The sequence below is a fragment of the Elaeis guineensis genome, chromosome 9 (assembly GCF_000442705.2).
Source record: "Elaeis guineensis isolate ETL-2024a chromosome 9, EG11, whole genome shotgun sequence".
NCBI classification, from domain to species: domain Eukaryota; kingdom Viridiplantae; phylum Streptophyta; class Magnoliopsida; order Arecales; family Arecaceae; genus Elaeis; species Elaeis guineensis.
Genome location: NC_026001.2, coordinates 26,780,687 through 26,805,629, shown reverse-complemented (window position 1 = coordinate 26,805,629; position 24,943 = coordinate 26,780,687). Strand labels below are relative to the sequence as shown.

At 46.9% G+C, this 24,943-nt stretch overlaps 1 protein-coding gene, 1 long non-coding RNA gene and 1 pseudogene across 2 annotated transcripts; all 3 read left to right on the top strand.

Moving 5' to 3' along the window:
* Positions 1-2,579: 2,579 nt before the first annotated feature.
* LOC140851563 (elongation factor Tu, chloroplastic-like) lies at positions 2,580-4,325 on the top strand (annotated as a pseudogene).
* Positions 4,326-6,616: 2,291 nt separating this feature from the next.
* Positions 6,617-9,963, top strand: LOC140851565 (uncharacterized). Its single transcript, XR_012134304.1, has 3 exons — positions 6,617-9,364; positions 9,483-9,597; positions 9,715-9,963. It is a non-coding gene; the product is annotated as an uncharacterized lncRNA (long non-coding RNA).
* A 13,718-nt stretch (positions 9,964-23,681) lies between these two features.
* On the top strand, positions 23,682-24,644 carry LOC140851564 (isocitrate dehydrogenase [NAD] regulatory subunit 1, mitochondrial-like). The gene has a single exon (XM_073243358.1). It carries the CDS (start codon positions 24,009-24,011, stop codon positions 24,627-24,629), a length of 621 nt encoding a protein of 206 aa, XP_073099459.1. The 5' UTR covers positions 23,682-24,008; the 3' UTR covers positions 24,630-24,644.
* Positions 24,645-24,943: the final 299 nt, after the last annotated feature.

Genomic DNA, 24,943 nt, shown 5'->3' with positions numbered 1-24,943 from the left:
TCTAATTAGAGAGTTTTTTCATAATTTCATCATAATCACTTTTCATAAATAATCATACTTAATTTTATAACAATATCAACTCAAATATCACATCCTCCAAAGAAGTAACAAAATAAATTTTTATTCAAAAATTCATGCAAAGATGAACATATATAATTTTTATTTCTGGAAAATCATGCAATATTAAAATAAAAAATTATCTCTTTTCAAATCTTATATCATGCAGAGGTGATATTTATGCTTGATCCAACACTTTTAAATTATTTTTTATACATACATAGATACTTTCAAACTTTAATAATTTTAAATTTTATAATATAAAATCTACTTTTTAACACAATAATATATAAAAATAAATTCAGAGATAAATAAAATTTATCATTGATCAGATCCAAAACTCTATAATCTTCTGAGTCCGATCCCTAGATCAATTCTTCTGGTGAAGAAGGCTCGAGTACAAATAAATTGCAAGTTTAATTAGCCCTTAATTTGAGAAAATTGAGATGAATGGTAAGAGTTTCTCATTTTAGCCTAATTTAGGTCTAGATTTGGATCAATTTCTCAAGTCAGAGATTTTGCGGTTGATCCAAAGTAAAATCAAGTTGGGTCCAATAGATTCATTAAATTTAAATCTCTCTCTCTTTCTTCCTCTTCTTTTCTTTGTTTCTCTCTCTCTCGTTTCTTACTTTCTTTCTTGGGCTGAACCCAAAGCCTCTCAGGGTTTAAGGTGATGAAGGGTGGGTCGATTGTGAGACGCCAAATTGATCAATGATAGTGGTGCAATGATGACTAGAGATGGCACTTCGGCCAATGATGATAGGGGATTCAACAGAAAAGAAAAAAAAAAAGGCATAGCCTATCGTGCTAGGGTAATGATTCCTAGGCCGGAAAGGAAGAGGAAAAAGAAGGGCTTACTGGAGATGGTGGCAGCGGTGACAGCAGCCGGCGAGGTGGATATCGATGGTTCTTACACCTGAGGTCCCTCGGAATAGGTATGTTATGGGTTTAGGAAGAGGGGTTAGGGTTTTAGAGAGGTAGCGGTGGCGATGGCACGGTGGCACGATGATCGTCGCAGATGGAGAAGAGGGACGAGGGAACGGAAAGATTTAGATGGTGGAATCGATCGATGGAAGAAGAGACTTTAAAAAGAAAAGAAATGGGAGTAGATAAGCTCGATTTTCTTTGGATGAGATCGGTTCCCAATGGCGAAATCAATCCAAACTCTGCTATCCGTGCTTAACTCATATCAGGTCACCCTTAATCCCTATCTTCCCACCCCCATGGCCATGGATTAACAGAGGATTTAGTTTCTATGTTCAAATCGAATTAGGTTTCTTTCCTCCCCCTGCATCTCTCTTCTTCTTATTATTATTATTTTGTTTGGTTCCAATGAAGTCGGCAAGGAATGCAGGCTTCAGAGTGAACCGGCTCCAAAGGGATTGGTTCTCACACCCATAGTGAAGCATGGATCTCTTGCTAGTAAAGAATGAATTTTTCATTCTATGTATGCTAAATCATGAATTTTTTCTCGAAACATTCTAAATTTTTCTCTAAACACTAACATATTATTTAGATTGGGGGTACATGAGGGTTCATAAGGAGAGGGGAGAGGAGGGTAAAGAATGAACCTCTATTTTATAAAATTTTTTGATAAATAAAAGAGGGCAGAGAAGGATTCTCTCAACCCCTCCGTACCTTTCACTTAATTTTTTATATCCTCGATTTGGGGTGTAACGGAGAAAAATTTATCAAAAGAAATGGGCATTTATTAAAAGGAACATACATTTCAGAAAGCTAAAATCATTCTCGAATAGATTCATGTGAATACCAAAAAAAAATCAAAGAGAGCATATTGGAGAAGCATATTTGTTAGAAAGAACTGACATTTATCAAAATATTACAAACATTAAATAGTATATTTATTAATGAAAAAGAGCATATTTATCAAAATATATATAAAAATTTTTCTATCCTTCCCTTAACCTCTCTATCCAAATAAGAATAAGGTATGTATCCTTCTTTATCTACCTTCTCTCTTTTCAAATAAGGGTTCATTAATTTTCTTACCCTCCCTCTTCATTACCCTCCCTTCTTCTCTCCTTATAAACTCTCGTGTACCCCAATCCAAACAAAGCATAAGTTTTTCTTTAAAAAAAAATAAATTCTAGTTGATAAAAAAAAAGAAAGAAAAATTATGTCGCAATTCTCTCAAATTCTATAGGACTCTTTAAATGTGGAACCATGTCAAGATTTTTCCAACCAAAGTTACACGAGGGACGCATTCCTAACTCTACTTCAAGACCACAAAACTTTCGACAGCCACGGGCTATCACCAACAATTTTTAGAGGAACCTACGTTCAAAGAACTCAATGGCCCTAACTTGCTGTCACTCCGGCGCGGCCCAAGTTGCAAAACAACTCAACAGCCCCCCGCGTTTCTCTTACCAGCGCCAGATCACCCAGGACCACTTGTACCCAAAACAAGGGGCCCTCCTTAACCCAATCTCCAGAGATCAGATAAGCACCTGCCGCCTCCCCTTGTTCCTACCTTTCCCCGTCCCAAAACCCCATCTTCTCCACTCTCTCCCCTTCCCTCTCCTGCCGCCATGGCCTCCATCACCGTGATGGCAGCCGGAGCCGCCGCCACTTCCAAACCCCTCATCCCCTCCTCCTCCCCCAAGCCTCCCCGAACCAACATCTCTTCTCCATTATCTTCTTCTTGGTCTCTATCCGGAACGAACAATGTCTCCATCGCCGTCTCCCGGAGGCCGACCACCAGCCTTCCGTCCTGCCGCCGTGGCGGCCTGCTCGTCGTCCGCGCCGCCCGCGGCAAGTTCGAGCGGAAGAAGCCTCACCTCAACATCGGCACCATCGGCCACGTCGACCACGGCAAGACCACTCTCACGGCCGCCCTCACATGGCCTTGCCTCCCTCGGCAATAGCGCCCCAAGAAGTACGACGAGATCGACGCCGCCCCCGAGGAGCGCGCCCGCGGCATCACCATCAACACCGCCACCGTCGAGTACGAGACCGCCTCCCGCCACTACGCCCACGTCGACTGCCCCGGCCACGCCGACTACGTCAAGAACATGATCACCGGAGCCGCCCAGATGGACGGCGCCATCCTCGTCGTCTCTGGCGCCGACGGCCCCATGCCCCAAACCAAAGAGCACATCCTATTAGCCAAGCAGGTCGGCGTCCCCAACATGGTGGTCTTCCTCAATAAGCAGGACCAGGTTGACGACGAGGAGCTCCTCCAGCTCGTCGAGCTCGAGGTCCGCGAGCTTCTCACGTCCTACGAATTCCCCGGCGACGACGTCCCTATCATCTCCGGCTCCGCCCTCCTCGCTCTCGAGGCCCTCATGGCCAATCCCAGCATCAGCCGTGGTGAGAACCAGTGGGTCGACAAGATCTATGAGCTCATGGATGCTGTTGATAACTACATCCCCATCCCTCAGCGCCAGACCGACCTCCCCTTCCTCCTCGCCATCGAGGACGTCTTCTCCATCACCGGCCGTGGCACCGTCGCCACCGGCCGTATTGAGCGTGGCACGATCAAAATTGGTGACACCGTTGACATCGTCGGCCTTAAGGACACCCGCACCACCATCGTCACGGGGGGTCGAGATGTTCCAGAAGACCCTTGACGATGCCATGGCCGGTGACAATGTCGGGCTGCTTCTCAGAGGTATCCAGAAGGCTGACATCCAGCGTGGAATGGTCCTTGCCAAGCCTGGCACCATTACGCCGCACACTAAGTTTGTTGCCATCGTGTATGTGCTCAAGAAGGAGGAGGGCGGCCGGCACTCACCCTTTTTCGCTGGCTACAGGCCACAATTCTACATGCGGACGACAGACGTTACCGGGAAGGTATCGTCCATCATGAATGATAAGGATGAGGAGTCGAAGATGGTCATGCCCGGAGACCGTGTCAAGATGGTTGTGGAGCTCATCATGCCTGTTGCCTGCGAGCAGGGTATGCGGTTCGCCATCAGGGAGGGCGGCAAGACTGTCGGTGCTGGTGTCATTCAGTCCATTATCGAGTGATTGAACAGGATAGATAAGATTTTCTCCTATTCTTGTTCTCCTTACTCTATTGCTTTCTTACCACTTTGTTGACGGTGGCTGCTTGACTCAGTTGTACTGCTTGGTTTGTAAGTCAGCCATTATTAAATCAAAGATACATCAGCTGCAGGTTCTCAATCTGAGGACCACCAAAGATCCACATTTGTCATATATTTCCAGTTTTGTGTTTCTTTTTGTAGTGTTGTTCTGTCCTTGTGGGTAGAAACTTGAAACAATAGAACTGTGTAATTTCATTTTAATTGTTGTTTTGGATGATGGTGTTCAGTAGCGGTTGTTCCTAGGTAATAGTAGAGTGTTGCTTTTATGAAATTCACTAGGTTAGTATATGAAATTCATTCTTTGATATGAAGGTACTATTCATGTTTCAATCTCAAGGAAGTTTCTCTTGGATAGGCAGCAGTGTCTTTTCTTTACCTTATAGCCTGATAAACTTGATTACAATTATCGTCATTGTGACTGCTGAATTGTTGACTATGAAAGGTATCAATAATGTCAAATTATGTTGTTATATGTCTATGTGGTCAGATGGGTTTTTGCAAACTAGAAATTATGAAACTGTCACTTTCAATCACCAATTTCAGTAATGCTGGTTTCTACATGCATTACAATTTACAAATGGTTTCAGCTGTATCAGTTTCCTGATTGTCATGTTTTGCTATGATCGTAAGTAGAAATACCAAGTCCCTCAACTGATAATATTTAGCTAATCTAAAGATGTTCAACCTTGAAAATATTTGATAACTGAAAATCATCATTACTCAAGAAAATGTGTTCAACATTCTTTCCCTGTTATATTTATGCATTTTTCTTATTTACACACTGCAAATTATTTTCTCTGTCTACATACTATTGTACTATAAAACATCATTGGTGTCCTGTTCATTTAGATTCTTCCTTTTTTTTTGGCCTTTTTCAATATGTGGTTCCATTCACGGCTGTCTTTACTAGTACTGTGAAGGAATCTATGATACATTAAGAGAAAACAGAAAACTAATAACTGAAGTACATATTTGTAGAGGAACTTTATTAGTCTGTCATCTTATTTAGTATTGGTGCTTCTTTTCTTTTTCAATAGGATGTTCTATTCCTGGCTCTCTTTTTTTCCCCCTTTTTTACTTCACAGTCCTGTGCTCTTATTTTTCTCACTTGAGCCTATTGGTTAATTGCATTTCTTGTTGGTTTCAACTTCTTCTGAATGCATTATGATGTTTTTATATCTTTGTATTTATTTGATACATTATTCCTTCACAGGCAGGTCTTAGGAGTGGTATAGGCGGTGGTGGCATAGGGTTTTGACAAGAATTCTTGTCGCACAATCATATTCTCAAATATTTTTGCTTATATTAGTTGCATCTCTTGTGGGGTTCAATGTCTTTCAGGTTTCTTAAGATATTTTCATAGCTTTGTGTTTATTGCCTACACCATTGCATATCAAGGTTTGCTATTTCGGTATTGGACCTCGTACTAGTATCATGATGATACAGCATCAGTAAGTCTGGTGTGAGGATTGGTTTGCATGCCAAGACTTGATAAATCCCTTGTATTGAGTCTCGATTCGGTATAGTATGGTATATGTCTAGCAACGTTTTAAATCTCGTCGGACAGAGATATCCGGTATCTCCATGGAATGGGATGCTTCATTGTTCTATCCATCTCGATAGCTGTTCCGCTAGATGTTTGGTGTCTCTCTCCCATTATTCTTTCCTTTTGTTTTTTTCTTTCTTTTTCTTCTTTTCTTTCTTTTTCTTCTAACTTCCTTTCTTTCCTTTCGTTTTTGCTTTCTTTTTCTTATCACTTCTTTTTTTTCTTCTTCCTTTCCTTCCTTTTTTTTTTTTCTTCTTCTGCCCTTTCTTTCTTTTATTTTTCTTCTTCTTCTTTCCTTTCACCTTTTTTTCTTCATCTTCCTTTCTTTCTTTCCTCTTTTTTCTTCTCTCCCTACATGGATGGATTTTGAAGTTCTGATCCCATCCTAGTCTGGTTTCTTATAGTCCCATTTTCTCATAGAAATGGGACGAGACGGTCGAGACACCCCCTATTCCGTTGGGACGTAAAACCTTGATATCTAGTATGGGGCAATATGTATTATTATGGGAACCTTGTTGCCTATGCTTGCAGGCTGTCGGGTTAATGCTTTTTTTTTTTTTTTGTGAGATTAAAGGAGGGAAGTAAGGTTCTTCCTTCAAAATGGATTAAATAAAAAAGGTTTTACATCAAGGGCTTCCCCTGCCTAAGCTGTTGGGTTAATGTTGGGTTGGGAATGTAGAGCTTATTTATTTTTTCATCTATTAGTTCCTCTTTCACAACTATTTAGCATATAACACCATCTTTATCTTGCTATAACTAATCAGAAGGTGTTATTAACTGCAATTTTCAATTAAATTTACCTGGAAATTTCCTGTTGGCTTATTCATCCCATAATGGGATGTTCTATTTGCTGGTAAACGGCTGTAAATTTCTGAGGGACTGACCAGAATTCTTGGTCTCTCAAAAGGTTAGCTTGACAGCCATATGCTCAAATATGCTGGCTCGTGTCAGCATCCATCAGTAGGATTTTGTTGTTGGTTTCATCTTATTTATATTGTTTTGAATGTTTTGACAGTTTAATTTCAATTGCATATGCAGAAATCTTGTTATTATTGTTTAACTCTTGTGTTCCTTTAACCTAAAATTTGCCTCAGTTGTCTCACTGTTGATTTAAGATGTTGGAGAACAATGCAGAACAGAACTTTTGAGCATTCACAATGACATCTAAAAATTGAATTTTCGTGTTTCAATCTGTCAAGACTCTTCGAATGTCCTGTTTAACAAAATATCTCCTCTGAGAACATTTTTACTCACTCAAAACTGTGCTAATAGTCATCATTAAAGATACTACATGAAAGAACTAAGTGGCTTCTTTTGCTGATGTGCACTTAGTGTTTGCAAGGTCCATTGTGTCAGGGTGTGTTTGTATCAATTGTGGATCACAAGAATGAAACTCATTTTATCTTGCTTGACTCTGCAGTTGCTTAGAATGTTCCAGAAATATTTAGGTTACTTTTGAGTAAAGTAACTTTAGGACTTCTTAAATTGACTAAAATGCTTTTTTTTTGGCTTCATGTTAGACATGAAATTATTAAAAGATGGTATATTGTGAAAATTTTGATGTATGGTCTCTTCTGAAGTGCTCTTTCCCTTTACTTTGTGCTTTCTTTTATAAAACGTTGTTTTTGCCAGTCAGTGACTCAGCTAATAGTCGAAGACAATTAAAAGACTTGTTTCTGTGCATTATTTCTTTGGTCATATTGATTGATCCCAATTGAATAAACCTAAATCTAGATATCTGTATTTGTTGTTGTTCTCAGAAAAATAGTGCCTATTTCAGTAGAATAATATACTTATGGAACCTCTTCTACCAGAAAGCAACATCCTAATGTAGGATCCTATACTTGCATGAGCAACTGGAATTTTTCCTTTGCAAGCTTCGAGAATGTTGAGTTGGCTGTAGAATCAAATTATTTTTTAGGCTAAATTATTTGGATGCATAATGTGAACCAGGTTAAGTTTACTGTGAAAGTAGATAGTAACGTGGCTTAGTAACTTGATATTCTTTTTTGTGCAGCTTCCCTCTTATCTTAATGGAGACATGAAATTGATAGCCTTTAATTGACAGCATATTTACATCATTTATTGTCAGTTGCAATTTATTTGTGCAACATTCTTTATTTTGGGAGGTTTTGCACATAAGCGTGTTGGTTGGATCTTGTTAAGACTAGAATAGAACCTAATTATGCTATTCTGATTTGGGATCCAAGTCAAAACACTGATGGTCCTTGTGTCAGAAAAGATTATTATATGACTCTGAGAGAGTTTATTTTATTGGTAATATAAAAATAGGCATGTCATATGGTCAACTTGTTGGTGTTAAAAACCATTCATTCATGACAGCATGTTGGGGTCCCTATGCATTCAACCTTTCCATTTTGCACTTCTTATGGATGTTGTAGTTGCTATGAGACCTTGGTTGCATGTTGTGTGATATCTAAGAGAACCTTTGGTTTGTTGGTGGTGATGCATGTTTCTAGAATTGTGTGATTGTTGCATGCCCTTCAAAGATAAATTTATGAGGTAGCAATGCATTGAAAATGTTGTTCGGACTGTTTGGAAATAATGATGGTGCCTTTGTGAAAGTGAGCTCAATAAAAACGAGTATTCACTCTTCAGTTAAGGCGATATGCAAATTCAAAGAAGAAAATTGAAAATAAATATGTCAGGGTAATGATTAGGTATAAGTAGTTATGATGTGCAGAAAACTAACCTGATTGTATAGTCATTCTCTGTATAGATGAGAGGAGGTGTTCATAAAGGACAAGTTTCATGTTTGTATGGTAGGGTCATAAACTGGGGGAATATATGTGACTAGAGTTCCAGTAGGGATACCAAATATCATCTTTATATTTAAGAAACTCCTAATATATTTTTAATTATATTTCCATCTGTTCCAAATCTTATGAAGAGTTAGGTGTCAGGAGTCATTGACTCAGACAAGAGATGTAATGGATGTGTTCTTTTCCATTTCTTTTGTATTTTTTTCATAATCTCTTGGCTAGTCTATGTAAAGGTTTAAGTGGAGTTTAATTGCTTCTAGTAGATTTTAAGTTTTTAAGCTAAACTATGTATTTGACCTTTCCATTATTTTTTTCGTTCTCACTAAGTGGTAGGCCTCAAAACTAGTAATAGCGGCTGTGTTTTGTTTAGGAGATTGGAAGAATTCTATCATTTCTCAAGTAAAGAAAATGGATTAAGCTTGAGACCTGTTCAGCAGAAGTGATTTGATTTAATTAATATTTTCAATGGAGCATTTAGATGTTTTTCATTACAAAAATTTAGGTTTTCTGATAAAAATTTAGACTTTATTATATGCTAAGCAGTACTTTGTCTTAGGAGTCAGGCATGAGCTATGAAGTAAGAGATATATGATGGTTGTAGATATTTCTAGTTCTTTAGTAGTTCCAATCCTTAATTGTTGGGTTTTCTTTTGAATAAGATCTCAACGAGTTAAGTGGTTTCTTGAGACTAAAAGGACAGTTTTATTTATTTTTTTAAATAGCAGGCCAACACTGTTAATGATTTTTAAAATTGAAGTCTTACAGGTTTTGGAAGGACAGAGAATCCATTTGCATGAGGGAATCGGATAGTTTGACCAGCCAGAGACATTTAAAAACCTACTGGTAGTAATTTTATATCAGGTCTAAAGCTCTCAAATGAGAGATCTGTTTTTGCTTCAAGCCTTAAGCATGTATGTTACATGTAATCATTTTCTTCCTTTTGATTATTGTCTCTGTTGAAATTCTTTATCCTTGCACTGCCCTCTTATGTGGTCAAATCTGAAATTAGTTGTCTATATTTTAATGTAGATCAAATTACGTACATGGTTTGGAGTATCCATCAAAAGAGAATTTACCAAGATGAAGATTATTGATGAAACCAACATAAAAAAAATGTATCAAGGATCGACTCACACCTACCCATGTATTTACTGGATCCTTCTGTTTTCTGTCTTTGCTTTGACAATTTCAACATGGAAGCATACAATATGTAGGAATTTTGTTTATTTTTTGCTGAAAAGGATATACTCTTGTTGGTCAGGAACTAAATCTCTGCGGACAAGTACTTTTTACATGAAATGAAATCCCAGGTACAGGTATAAATTTTTCTTCTTCATTGATTAGTATGCAAAGTATTGCATGTGGTGCCATTTATGTAGTCATGGATTTGCTCTACGCTATTGAACTGGAACACGTGCGATTAATCTGTGATATGGTATATCTGTGCACACATTGTTTGTGTTTGTTTTGGAAAGCAAGAATTTTGCATGTAAGAAACAGACTTTGACAATTAGTGCAGATGGATGCTGATATGTGCTTGTATTAGGATGATATAGGTCTGCGTTAATGCTTTTTAACCACCTCGAGATATCTATTGGGCAATATTGAATGTACAAGCTTTATGATGATGGTTTTTTTCTTCATTCTATATGAATTTTTAAAACTATATGTGTCTTTGCTGCCGTTTCCTTCAAGCTGGAAAGAGCAAACGTATACGTTTTGGTGTAAACTTTGTGGTTCCCTGGTGCTGTTCAGAGAAGCAATTTAACTGGATTAACTAAATAATGGACTATTAGCATGCATTCTCAAATCCGTAAAAAATATAAATCCGCTCAGATGTTGGGTTATAGTCTTTGTGAGCTGTTTACATTTTTGGCTTTTAGTCACATTTTTTTGGTAGTATTTTAGTCATGCTTAGTCATGGTAGATCAAGGTTATTAGATATTTGTGATAAGCACTGTTTTGTCTCTTGGATCGCTGAAGATGAAAATTGACCATAACTTTTCTTATTCGGTGATGACTTCACTCTATTCATAAGTAATATCAGCTGATTGAGGATATATTTAATAAAACTATGGGTGCAGACGAGTTGAACTCTAACGCTAAGTTGCTCAGGCTCGGCTCATAATTATATGAAAGGGGACACTTGAGCTTGAGCTGAGTTTCACACCAAATGGTCTGGCTCTTTAGCCAACTAGACTGAGCATGAACAAGTTTATTGGGAAATTCTTTGTGCACTGGAGGTGGTGTAGAAAATTCAACATGGAGTGCATCACTTTATGTAATTGGTCCACATAGTTACTGCTTTTCAATGCATATTTAATGCTTGCAGTTTCGTTTTTTCGTTTAAAAATTTTATATGTTGAAAATATCTGCTCTTTGAAAAAAATTATGATATTTTATGACATATTATGATTTTCTACGTGCAGGATGTCATAATATGGTATAAAAAATTATGACGTTCTATGGTATATTATAACATCGTGCGTTAAATTATGCTTCCTGCATGTAGGATGTCATAATATGACCCAAGATATCATAATATAAATCAGGATGTCATAATATAAAAGGAGTATTTTTGTTCAATCATTTTTCAATGCATATTTAATGTCTGCAGTTTCATTTTTTTATTTGAAAATTTTGAATGACGAAAATACTTCTGCTCTTTGAAAAAAATTATGACATTCTGTGACATATTATGATATCCTACATTAAAATTATGACTTCATGTACGTAGGATATCATAATATAGACATAAGATATAGACATAAGATGTTATAATTTTTTTCAAAGAACAGATATATTTTCGTCATTCAAAATTTTTAAACGAAAAAGTGGAACTGAAGATATTAAATGCGTATTGGAAAGTGATAATTATGTGAATCAATTTTATAATAAAATGATACATTTCATGCCAGATTTTTTATATCGTCTATGGTGCACAAAAAATTTCCTCAAGTTTATTATGAGGCCACTATGAGTTGTAATTATTATTTTTGAGCTCAAAGTGTTCCATTTATGAGTCAAGCCCTATACAATATTCAACCTTAGCTCTTTTCTAAAGAGTACTATCTTGGACCACCCATCAGATCATTGCCAGGTTAAGCATGCTGATATGGTAATTTGAGATCGTGTCGGTCAGGCCTTGTCAACCTGCTGTATAACCAATCATCCATTTCTATATCAAACTAGTATAGGGATGGCAATGGATCAATATAAGCATAAGCCGAGTTTACTTATATCTATATCCACTCTATAATTAAAAAATTTATATCTATATCTTCGTAAATCAATTTGGGGTTTGGTTAGATCGAATTAAGTAAAGATGCAGGTCGATTTGGGTCAAATAGCTAAGAAGGATGAGGTCAGATTGGATTTAGATTCATTATGTAAATATTATAAATAATTATAATTTAAAATATATATATATTAAGATTATATCGGATCGGATTTGATGTGGGATATACCATTATCCATATTCGACATATATTCGCTTTCGATATTTTTTTTTAGAACCCATTTTTTTTTTATTCTAATTGGATTGTATAAAATCTGTCCCATTTAGATTGGATCGGATCGAATATCCAATGGTTTGGTTAAAATTACCACCTCTAGATTAGTGCATGGGTAATCTCTAACTTTTTCATTTTCTAAATGTTGGTGCAAAAATCTGCTGGCGCCGGATGAGCTGGAGTCGGGGAAGTCGCGGTCGCCGCCGGGACCTGCAAAGGAAGTCTAAACCGGAGGTGGGGTTGCTCCGGCAAGACCTTCCGATGCTCAAGTCAGTTCTCTGCCTCAACAAGAATGGAGCGCTCGAATGGAGAATTTAGCAGAGTTTTGAGATAAGAAATGAGCTTATAGAATAACGTATCTGGATCCTCCTTTTTATAGGCGGAGGAGGTAACGTATTGATGGCGACGTTTGTAACTGTCTCGCAGTGGGCTGCCAAGGGGTCAGACGGAATATGCGGCGAAGAGTAGTGGAGTGGACTCGTGGCCCTTGCTGGAGCGTGCCACGTGGAACCTGCCGCGGGTAGTGGGGCGGCGTTTGCTGTCGCGTTTTGCCAGCGGATGGATGAATAGTGCGATATCCGTCGCAGGAGGTGGAGCAGGATTGGGGCCGTTTGTCGTGGCCTGTCAGGCAGTAATGGAGCCGCGCGGGGTCTGCCGCAGTGAGTGGAGCAGAATTATGGCCGTTGATACAGCCTGCCAGAGGATAATAGGGTCGCGTAGGGTCTGCCGCAATGAGTGGAGCAGAATTATGGCCGTTGATACAGCCTGCCAGAGGATAATGGGGTCGCGTAGGGTCTGCCGCAATGAGTGGAGCAGAATCATGGCCGTTGATACGGCCAGGGGATGCGTGTCCATCGACTGAAGCTTGGGGCTGATGACGAAGCTCGGCTCCCGTAGGAGTCCGGGTGGAGTCTTCCGGCAATCAAGGTTAAATGCGAAGTCCGGCTCCCGTAGGAGTCCGGACAGTGCTTACCAGCGGTTGAAGTTGAGGATGGAGCCCGGCTCCCGTAGGAGTCCGGGCGGAGTCTATCCACTGTTGATGTCGTCGGTGGAGTCCGACTCCCGTAGGAGTCCGGATGAAGTCTGCCTTCATCTGTTGGAGTCGAGGACGAAGTCTGGCTCCCGTAGGAGTCCGGGCGGAGTCCGCTGTTGGCGTTGTCGGCGGAGTCCGGCTCCCGTAGGAGTCTGGACGAGGGCCGCTTGCAGCTGTTGGAGTCGAGGACGAAGCCCGGCTCCCATAGGAGTCCGGGCGGAGTCTTCCTGCAATCAAGGTTAAAGGTGAAGTCCGGCTCCCGTAGGAGTCCGGACAGTGCTTACCAGCAGTTAAAGTTGAGGACGGAGCCCGGCTCCCGTAGGAGTCCGGGCGGAGTCTATCCACTGTTGATGTCGTCGGTGGAGTCCGGCTCCCGTAGGAGTCCGGATGAAGTCTGTCTTCATCTGTTGGAGTCGAGGACGAAGCCCGGCTCCCATAGGAGTCCGGACGGAGTCCGCTGTTGGCGTTGTCGGCGGAGTCCAGCTCCCGTAGGAGTCCGGACGAGGGCCGCTTGCAGCTGTTGGAGTCGAGGACGAAGCCCGGCTCCCGTAGGAGTCCGGGCGGAGTCTTCCTGCAATCAAGGTTAAAGGTGAAGTCCGGCTCCCGTAGGAGTCCGGACAGTGCTTACCAGCAGTTAAAGTTGAGGACGGAGCCCGGCTCCCGTAGGAGTCCGGGCGGAGTCTATCCACTGTTGATGTCGTCGGTGGAGTCCGGCTCCCGTAGGAGTCCGGATGAAGTCTGTCTTCATCTGTTGGAGTCGAGGACGAAGCCTGGCTCCCGTAGGAGTCCGGGCGGAGTCCGCTGTTGGCGTTGTCGGCGGAGTCCGGCTCCCGTAGGAGTCCGGACGAGGGCCGCTTGCAGCTGTTGGAGTCGAGGACGAAGCCCGGCTCCCGTAGGAGTCCGGGCGGAGTCTTCCTGCAATCAAGGTTAAAGGTGAAGTCCGGCTCCCGTAGGAGTCCGGACAGTGCTTACCAGCAGTTAAAGTTGAGGATGGAGCCGGCTCCCGTAGGAGTCCGGGCGGAGTCTATCCACTGTTGATGTCGTCGGTGGAGTCCGGCTCCCGTAGGAGTTCGGATGAAGTCTGTCTTCATCTGTTGGAGTCGAGGACGAAGTCCGGCTCCCGTAGGAGTCCAGACGGAGTCTGCTGTTGGCGTTGTCGGTGGAGTCCGACTCCCGTAGGAGTCCGGACGAGGGCCGCTTGCAGCTGTTGGAGTCGAGGACGAAGCCCGGCTCCCGTAGGAGTCCGGGCGGAGTGGTCAAGCAGTCGATCCCGCGGAGGACTTCGGCTGTGGTCACTTTTATACCCAACATCAGTCCCCCTACTTCTGAGTTTGAATTTCAACGAAGGAAGTACAGAGAGATGAGGCAGCCGAAACCGTCCCTTTGAATTCCGCGTGCTGCCGCCTCCAGATATTTCGGCATTGAATGTGCGCGGCCGGAGTCTTTTCGAGTTGGAGTGGTACGAGGGGACGCTTCGAAATTCTCGCAGGTACACTGGCCTAGGTACGGCGCAATTATGGTCCTGCCAACCGTCAGCCGCTTTTAGCCGCCTGCCAGGGGGAGTGGGACACGTGTCGGATGCGGACCGGTCTGAGGGGATTCGCGATCATTATGGCACCGGATCCCAAGGTCTATTTAAACCCGTCCTCCCACCTTTAGGCGTCCTACTCCGTCCCTGAGCTCTCGCCAGCGCCTGTCTTCTCTTTTAGAGCCTGTTTCAGCGAGCGTCTTTCCAGGCCGTAGACATCTCCTGCCTTCGTCTCCCAGGTCCCTCAAGGTGATATAGGTTAGTGCCAACCTTCTTCCCTTCATCTAGGGACCTCTTTTCTTGCGTCTCTCCGAGTTAATCAGTGATCTCTCGTTCCCTTTTCTGTCCGTCTTCTTAGGGTTTCTTAGACCCCCCTTTCGAAACCACTCAAAATGTCCTCCAGTTCTTCTGCTCCCAGTAGTTCTGAGAACTCTTCTGCCTCAAACCCCCAGGTTCCTGTCGCTGTAGACGAACCTGCATCTGAGGTCGGGTCCCGCTCGGCTTTCATGCCGGACGCCATTCCGTGTTCCTCGACCTCGGAGGAACTCCTTCTGATAAGGGTTCAGTATGGAGTTCCTCCGGAGTACGATTTGGAACTGCCAGACCCTTCTGACCAGGCCAGTAATCCTCCACCCGGTCGCTTCTGCTTATACCAGGAAGCGTTCCGTGCCGGACTCCGGCTCCCGCTTCCTTCTTTTGTTGCCGCCTTCTTCCGCTTTTTAGACATCTCTTTGGCTTCCGTAGCCCCGAACTCCTTTAGGTTCTTGATAGGATTCCTCTCCCTCTGCCATGTAGTCGAGGTTCAGCCATCTCTCTCCTTATTTAGGTACTTCTATACCTTCAAACGCCACCCTTCGGCGAAGGACTGGTGGTACTTCTCCCCCCAGTTCGGTAAGAAGGGGTTGCTGAAAGGCGCCCCTTCTTCGATCCATAAATGGAAGGGGAAATTCCTCTTCGTTCACTGCCCGACCTTGAGTCTGGACCTGCCCCTTGGGGCTCTCTGAGGGATTCTGTCCGCCGGGCTCCCAACCTGGGGGAGGACGACCTTCAGGCTGCCCAGAAGCTTCTAGCCTATCCCGCTCCTTTGCTTCCTAATTTCCTGAGGGAGGAGTTTCTTTTCAACATCGGCCTGAGTCCCCAGGATCCAGCGAGTATTCATCTTATCTTTTCTTTTCTTGTCTTTCTTTGCTTCTTCTTTTTACCTTTTCTCCCTTCTCTCTCTTTTCTTCTTTTTTCTTCTTTCTTTTTTTTTTTTTTTTTTTTAACTTCTGACTCATGATGGATTGGTGTTGCTTCTTTTTTTCCCTTTTTTCTTTCTTCTCTCTCTTTTTTTTTTTTTTTTTTTTAGGAATGGACGTCGAAGCAATGTGGATGCTTGTCCGGGGCATGAGGGCCCAGAAGAGGAAGGGCGCGGCGACCTCTGGATCGGCGAAGAGGGCCAGGGCGGAAGAGACGAACTTGGCTGCGTCCGTCCAGGCGGCCCCGACCATCGACATTCCTTCAGATGTCGAGCTAGCGGCCCCCCGGGCTTCCTCCAGGAGTCCGCCGACTGGGACCCCCGCTCCGGGGGTTCGCTCTATGGAGGCGCCCGCCGTGGGGAGGAGGAGAAAAATGGTGGCTCGTAGAGCGAGTAGCCACCGAGCTGCTGCAGACGAGTCCGTCTGCTCCGAGGAGGGGGCGGATAATCTCTTCAATGACAGGGATCTGGTCAGGCGGCTGATTGACGGCTGCATCCTGTCAGACATCGTGGAGAGGATCGGCCACGGCGACCCTGAGCAGCGGGCTTGGGACACTTTGGGATCTTTCCTCGAGGTAAGCGAATCTTTATTTATACGGCTACTTGGCCTTCGTTCTCATTCCCCAGCCACCCTTGCAGATGGGGCACCAAATCGTCGCCTATGTCGAGGCGGCGAGCCGCGCGGGGAGGGATGTCCTTCAGGCGGAGGAACGCTGCCGGGCCGAGGTTGCTCGCCTCCAAGCCAAGACGGCTGAAGCTGCCGCCCTCCAGGAGGAAGTTGCCGCCCTCCAGGAGGCCCTGGAAAGGGAGAAACAGACCCGGGAGGAGGAGAGGCAGGCCCTGGAGGAAGCGGTGAGGAAGGCGAAGGCCGAGGTCGCCCACGTGGTCGAGCAGACTCCGGCCCTGGTCTCGGAGGCCAGGGCCCTTGCGGTGGAAGAATTCAAGGTCTCCGCGGAGATGAGGGACTTGAACGTCCAGTTCGGCCAGGAAGCATTCACCAAGGGGTTCGAGCTCTGTCAAGAGAAGGTGGCCAGCAAATTCCCCGAGCTCGACCTCAGCTTCCTCGAGGAGTCCGAAGATGAAGCCGGTCCTTCGTCGGCCGCCACCGCTGTCGCAGCCCCCGCGCCGAGTTCTCCACCCCCCGCCCCTGAGGTCTGAAACCTCGGATTTTTGTACTTTTTCTTTGTCGCAAATTTTCTTTTCCGTTTGTCTTCTTCAAAAATTATTCAATAAAGTAGAATTTCTTTGTTGCGGACGGCTTTTCCTTCCTCCTCCCTCCTTCTCCCTGCTTTTCTTCTTGCGATGAATGCTCTTTGACGCTTTTACCTTCCGATGCCAGAGTCATGCAGAAGCACTCCCCCTGCCCTTAGGGGTCCCGCTGAAGTCGGCGATCCAGCGGTTGAAAAAGGAGGTCCTTCATCTGACGAAGAAGTTAAAGAAGACGGAGACCGAGCTCCGCAAATTGAAAGAAGGTTACTCCGAAGCCGCCGCTGAGGCCACTCACTTTCGGAACCTCCACGTGAAGGGGATCATGGATTACAGCCGGAGGAAGGCTAACTTCACAAAGGAGCTCGAGGAATGCAAAAAGAGCTCCAGCGATCGGATTTGGGCCCAGGCCGCCAAGATCAGCGCCCTCAAGGTGGAACTGTCAGCTGCGAAGGGGAAGATTGGCCAGCTGGAGGGAAACTCATCCCGGCTCTTGGCTCGGGTTGATGATGAACAGAAGTGATCGCAGAAGGTCTCCGACCTTCAAAAGCAGCTTCAGGACGCCGAGGTGAGCCACGACGTGCAGCGGGCTAGCTGGCGCAGGCAGGTGGAAGAGTATAAGGGGAGATTCCGGACGGCGGCCGACGAAGTTGTCCGTCTCCAGAGGTAGCTGGTTAACAGGGCGCCGCTTATTTTCGCCCAGGATTCTGAAGAGCTCCAAGCCCTGAGGGGCACCGTTGAGGGGATTTCTGTCTCCCTCGGAGAGAAGACAGCCGAGCTGCAACAAGTGAAGATCCAGCTGGCGCTCGAGCGGCGGGCCGTTGCGGACGCGGAGGCGGAGTCTGAAGTTTTGAGGAAGAGGCGTCGAGAGGCGGAAGCTGAGAGCCGGCAACTTCGTCGGGCGCTTGAGGACGCGCTGCAGAAGAGGGAAGAGCTAGAAGAAGAAATAGAGAATCTGAGGCAGTCCTGGTCGAGGGACGGAGTAGATAACTCTAGGTCGGAGGGAGCAGGGCCTTCTTAGAGCTTGTTTTTGCTTTTCTGTTTTTTTTTTTTATGTAATTGCTTCCTTTTTGTCGTTCTGCCCTTCTTTCCTTAGTGTGTATATCAGAAATGGAATGAAAAGGATATTTTGTGTTACCTCGTCCGCGCGTTGCATTAATATTGCTGTCTGTCGAACCTTTACGGTTGTTTGGTTTGTCTGATGTAGATGTCGTAAAAAGAAAAAAGGGGGGGCTTTTTCCTTTCATCCAGCCTTGATAGACGGTCGGATTTCGCCACCATTAACCCTTGCTGCAGAAGTCGTGGGTGGAGCCCGACTCCCGTAGGAGTCCGGGTGAAGCCTCCCCCGGCATTGTGGTCGGAACCCGGCTCCCTTAGGAGTCCGGGTGAAGTCTCCCTTGGTGTTGCGGATGGAATTTAGCTCCCGTAGGAGTTTGGCCCTTCCCTTTAAACCAGTGCGGGATTTTTCTTCCGTTCCCGGCCTGGCCGTGGGGGCACGTTAGGGCGTTGTAAGGCCTCTCCCCCCATCCAGTCTAAAAGAACCGGGCCTTTGACTTTGCTCATGTCAGGACGAGGTTCTCCTCCTGTTCCTAACATGGCTGTGGGGGCACATTAGGGCGTTGTAGGCCTCTCCCCCCATCCGGTCTAAAAGAACCGGGCCTTTGACTTTGCTCATGTCAGGACGAGGTTCTCCTCCTGTTCCTGACATGGCTGTGGGAGCACATTAGGGCGTTGTAAGGCCTCTCCCCCCATCCGGTCTAAAAGAACCGGGCCTTTGACATTGCTCATGTCAGGACGAGGTTCTCCTCCTGTTCCTGACATGGCTGTGGGGGCACATTAGGGCGTTGCAAGGCCTCTCCCCCCATCCGGTCTAAAAGAACTGGGCCTTTGACTTTGCTCATGTCAGGATGAGGTTCTCCTCCTGTTCCTGATATGGCTGTGGGGCACATTAGGGCGTTGTAAGGCCTCTCCCCCCATCCGGTCTAAAAGAACCGGGCCTTTGACCTTGATCCTGTCAGGACGAGGTTCTCCTCCTGTTCCTGACATAACTTTATTTTGAAGAGGTCATATCCAGTCATACTAAATCCACGCCAGGTGGGAAGAGTACGTTAAGTAAAAAGAAACGTAGATTCAAGGTGTAAGTGATATATTTACAGGTGTTCCGGGCCTCACGGTCGCGGGTAGCCTGCTCCTCTTTGAGGCCCTCCGGCGATCGAGTCGATAGTCCCGATGGGAGGCCGGTCCCCGGGTTGCTCCTCCCTTCTTGGTGGTTCAGGCTGTGGAAGGGTCCTTGACCGGTCTCCTCTACCCTCTGGCCTGCGACGGATGAATCTGTTGAGTCGACCTCGCCGAATGAGCTCCTCAATTTCATCCTGGAGCTGGATGCATTCCTCTGTGTCGTGGCCGTGGTCGCGGTGGTAGAGGCAAAATTTGTTGGGGTTGCGCTTCCCGGGATGTGTGCGCATCCTCTCCGGCCTAGGGAGCTGCTCCCTGACCTACATTAATACTTGGGCCTTCGAGGCGTTGAGGGGGGCGTAGTTGCGGAATCTTCCCGGTGGGGAACCCCGCCGAACCCCGCGCTCCGGGCTTCTTTGCCTGCGTGCCCCCGGTGGAGTATGGGCGCGCTTACTCCTGGGAGGGGATCGAGAATGCAGCCAGGCTTCTTTTGGCTTTTTCTCAATGGCGGGTTTACTCGAATCTCCCGCCTGCCGTTCCCTCGCCGTCTCTTCATCCTTCATCCTGAAGGCTTCTTCCGCTCGGGCGTATCCCTCAGCCCGAGCCAACAAATCGGCGAAATCCCTGGGATACTTCTTATCCAGAGAAAATAGTAGATCATTCTTCTGAAGGCCGCCCTTTAGCGCGGCCATGGAAACTGATTGGTCCAAGTTCCGGACTTCCAACGCCGCGATGTTGAAGCAGTTGATATAGGTCCGTATGGACTCCCCTTCCCTCTGCTTGATATTGATGAAGGACTCCGAACCCTTCCGGGGGCGTCGGCTGCTGACAAAATGAGCCACGAATTGGTGGCTCATTTGATCGAAGGAAAAGATGGTACCCGGTTTCAAAGCCAAGTACCAGTTCCTCGCTGCTCCCTTCAAAGTAGACGGGAAAGCCCAGCAAAGGATGGCGTCAGGGGCACCGTGAAGCAGCATCATCGTCCGGAAGGCCTCCAAATGATCAACCGGGTCCGAAGTCCCGTCGTAGCTTTCGAACTGGGGAAGCTTGAAGTTCGGCGGGATCGGTTCCTGCATTATCATCTGGGAGAAGGGAGGGTCAGTACAAATATCCTCACCATAGGCGGGGGGCGCATGGCGGAGTTCTTCAATCCGTCGGTTCATCTCCTGGAGCCTCCGGTCTAGGAAATCCTCTCGACTTCGAGTCTCGAGGGTCCTTTGGCAGAACGGGGCAGAGATCTCCCCGGGGTGGAGTCGTGGTCCGATCGAGGGCTCTCCACCCTCGGGTCCGTTTTCCTAGGAAGGACGGGGCGGCTGGCCCAGGTGGCCCGTCCTTCCGTCGGGTTCTGACATTCTGGCGATGCCTTTTTCGGGTGTGCCGATGCCTGTGGCTGCTGCTGCTGCATTGCCTGCACGGCTTCGACGAGGCCTCTGACCTGCTGCGCCAGCAGGTCAAACTGCTCCGCGCCGACCGCCGTTGCCGGAGGAGGAGGTTGAGAAACAGGAGGGGAGGCCGGAGCCTGAGATCTGGCCGCGGAGGCCGTAGACCGTCGCGTGGACGCTTTGCGCGGAGGCATCGAGTATGGATCCCGCGGGGAGGGGGCAAGGAGTGGATGCCGGAGGAGACGATCGGGGTGGCTCCGTTGAACGCTCCTTTAAGAACAAGGGTACTGCGAAGACACAGACCCTTCCTCTAGCGCCAATCCTGTTGGTGCAAAAATCTGCTGGCGCCGGATGAGCTGGAGTCGGAGAAGTCGCGGTCGCCGTCGGGACTTGCAAAGGAAGTCTAAACCGGAGGTGGGGTTGCTCCGGCAAGACCCTCCGACGCTCAAGTCAGTTCTCTGCCTCAATAAGAATGGAGCGCTCGAATGGAGAATTTAGCAGAGTTTTGAGATAAGAAATGAGCTTATAGAATAACGTATCTGGATCGTCCTTTTTATAGGCGGAGGAGGTAACGTATTGATGGCGACGTTTGTAACCGTCTCGCAGTGGGCTGCCAAGGGGTCAGGCGGAATATGCGGCGAAGAGTAGTGGAGTGGACTCGTGGCCCTTGCTGGAGCGTGCCACGTGGAACCTGCCGCGGGTAGTGGGGCGGCGTTTGCTGTCGCATTTTGCCAGCGGATGGATGAATAGTGCAATATCCGTCGCAGGAGGTGGAGCAGGATTGGGGCCGTTTGTCGTGGCCTGTCAGGCAGTAATGGAGCCGCGCGGGGTCTGCCACAGTGAGTGGAGCAGAATTATGGCCGTTGATACAGCCTGCCAGAGGATAATGGGGTCGCGTAGGGTCTGCCGCAATGAGTGGAGCAGAATTATGGCCGTTGATACAGCCTGCCAGAGGATAATGGGGTCGCGTAGAGTCTGCCACAATGAGTGGAGCAGAATCATGGCCGTTGATACGGCCAGGGGATGCGTGTCCATCGACTGAAGCTTGGGGCTGATGACGAAGCCCGGTTCCCGTAGGAGTCCGGGTGGAGTCTTCCGGCAATCAAGGTTAAATGCGAAGTCCGGCTCCCGTAGGAGTCCGGACAGTGCTTACCAGCGGTTGAAGTTGAGGACGGAGCCCGGCTCCCGTAGGAGTCCGGACGGAGTCTATCCACTGTTGATGTTGTCGGTGGAGTCCGGCTCCCGTAGGAGTCCGGATGAAGTCTGTCTTCATCTGTTGGAGTCGAGGACGAAGCCCGGCTCCCGTAGGAGTCCGGATGAAGTCTGTCTTCATCTGTTGGAGTCGAGGACGAAGCCCGGCTCCCGTAGGAGTCCGGGCAGAGTCCGCTGTTGGCGTTGTCGGCGGAGTCCGGACTCCTATGTACGAGAGCCGCTTGCAGCTGTTGGAGTCGAGGACGAAGCCCGGCTCCCATAGGAGTCCGAGCGAAGTCTTCCTGTAATCAAGGTTAAAGGTGAAGTCCGGCTACCGTAGGAGTCCGGACAGTGCTTACCAGCAGTTAAAATTGAGGACGGAGTCCGGCTCCCGTAGGAGTCCGGCGGAGTCTATCCATTGTTGATGTCGTCGGTGGAGTCCGGCTCCCGTAGGAGTCCGGATGAAATCTGTCTTCATCTGTTGGAGTCGAGGACGAAGCCCGGCTCCCGTAGGAGTCCGGGCGGAGTCCGCTGTTGGCGTTGTCGGCGGAGTCCGACTCCCGTAGGAGTCCGGACGAGGGCCGCTTGCAGTTGTTGGAGTCGAGGACGAAGCCCGGCTCCCGTAGGAGTCCGGGCGGAGTCTTCCTGCAATCAAGGTTAAAGGTGAAGTCCGGCTCCCGTAGGAGTCCGGACAGTGCTTACCAGCAGTTAAAGTTGAGGACGGAGCCCGGCTCCCGTAGGAGTCCGGGCGGAGTCTATCCACTGTTGATGTCGTCGGTGGAGTCCGGCTCCCGTAGGAGTCCGGATGAAGTCTGTCTTCATCTGTTGGAGTCGAGGACGAAGTCCGGCTCCCGTAGGAGTCCGGGCGGAGTCCGCTGTTGGCGTTGTCGGCGGAGTCCGGCTCCCGTAGGAGTCCGGACGAGGGCCGCTTGCAGCTGTTGGAGTCGAGGACGAAGCCCGGCTCCCGTAGGTGTCCGGGCGGAGTCTTCCTGCAATCAAGGTTAAAGGTGAAGTCCGGCTCCCGTAGGAGTCCGGACAGTGCTTACCAGCAGTTAAAGTTGAGGACGGAGCCCGGCTCCCGTAGGAGTCCGGGCGGAGTCTATCCACTGTTGATGTCGTCGGTAGAGTCCGGCTCCTGTAGGAGTCCGGATGAAGTCTGTCTTCATCTGTTGGAGTCGAGGACGAAGCCCGGCTCCCGTAGGAGTCCGAGCGGAGTCTGCTGTTGGCATTGTCGGCGGAGTCCGGCTCCCGTAGGAGTCCGGACGAGGACCGCTTGCAGTTGTTGGAGTCGAGGACGAAGTCCGGCTCCCGTAGGAGTTCGGACGGAGTGGTCAAGCAGTCGATCCCGCGGAGGACTTCGGCTGTGATCACTTTTATACCCAACACTAAACATGATGAGTTATATACAAATAGGACAAATCTTCAATGCAGAGCAAAAGTACTCTAGTTGGCCAAGGACAAAATATCATGGTGGAATGGAGTAATTGATGAACGGTTACCAGGCTTTTGACTGGGTAGAATATACAGTTATGTTAGATAGCTTTTGATTGGGTAGAATATAGAGTAATGTTAGATGATAGAAGGAATGATAACTATCATACATCGCAGTGATATAAAACTATAAAGAGTGATGTCAAAATAGAAGTGAACTATCAACCTCGAGATGTATAAATAAATATGAGGTTGTAATTGTTAAGGATCTTTCTCAGACCATCAATCAATGAAACTTTTATCTTTATTTCATCAATTAAATTTTATATTTATCTTAAATTTTCTGTAGCTTGCTTCGTAATCTAATCTATCGCTATTATTTTTCTTCCGTAGGTAGTCTCTTAATAGTGAAAGCTATTTATACAGATCAACGTGCTAGAACCTGTAACTTCTCTATTTTTTATGACGAGAATTGGTTGCATGCCTGTCAATTGGTTGTTTGGACTCTTGTACAGAAACGAGGTTATAAATAACAGCCGTCACTCCAGCATAGAGGCTGCTATTTGAACATCGTTAATGGTCAGACACGGTGCCCTTCTCCGGTCGCCCGAAAGCGACCAGCATCCCAGTCGCTGAGGGGCCGTCATCCCAAGTGACAATTTTACCCATCCCAGGTCGGCATAAAAGCCGGCATTTGCGAGGGCATCTCCGTCATATCATCTAACCTTTCCCTTCCGCCCCCCACTCTGCTTCGAAGCCCCCTCTCGTTCTCTTTCTTTTTTCTTTTCTTGAAATGATCCTCTCTCTTTCTCTCTCTGGGAAACCCTAGCCTCCTTCGATCGGAGACCCCAAATCCTATCATGGCGAGGAGATCGCTGCCCCTTCTCCGGCACCTCCTCCACGACTCTACTGTCGCCGCTGCCGCCCCTCCTCCTCAGCCTCTGGGTCTCGCCGGGAGCCGGCGATCCGTGACGTACATGCCCCGCCCCGGAGACGGCGCGCCAAGGGCGGTCACCCTCATCCCCGGCGACGGAATCGGCCCCCTGGTCACCGACGCCGTCCGGCAGGTCATGGAGGCCATGCACGCCCCTGTCTATTTCGAGGCCTACGAGGTTCACGGCGACATGAGCACCGTCCCGGCGGAGGTCATCGAGTCGATCCGGCGGAACAAGGTCTGCCTCAAGGGCGGTCTCGCCACCCCCGTCGGAGGAGGTGTCAGCTCCCTCAACGTCCAGCTGAGGAAGGAGCTCGATCTCTATGCTTCGCTCGTCAACTGCTTCAACCTTCCCGGGCTGCCAACGAGGCACGAGAACGTCGATATCGTCGTAATCAGGGAGAACACCGAGGGAGAGTACTCGGGGCTTGAGCACGAGGTCGTCCCTGGCGTCGTGGAAAGCCTCAAGGTATACGGCTTGCTTTCCTTCACTTTAATCTCGTGTTTAAAGTTAGGAACTTGGCAATCACAGTACGTATATTCTTAAATAAAACAGGTTGAAATCATAAAATAATTTAGAAGGGTTTCAGGTCATAGTAAAAATATGTGCTTCTGAGGACGCGGGGGCTCGATGTTGAACTACGAATTTATTCACTGTTTGGCATGTTTGTTGTCTGGATGATCATCTGTGTTAGATGGACTTGAGTAAAAGTTTTCAGTTTGGATGCATGCTCCAGAATTTCTTCTTGCAGTGTTGTACATTTTCTGTTGTGTGCTTGTCCTGATACCAATCTCTGTGGGGTAAACCTAAGTGTTTAGGTAAGTTTGGCCCCGTAACAGTCTGATTACCTTCTTTTATAG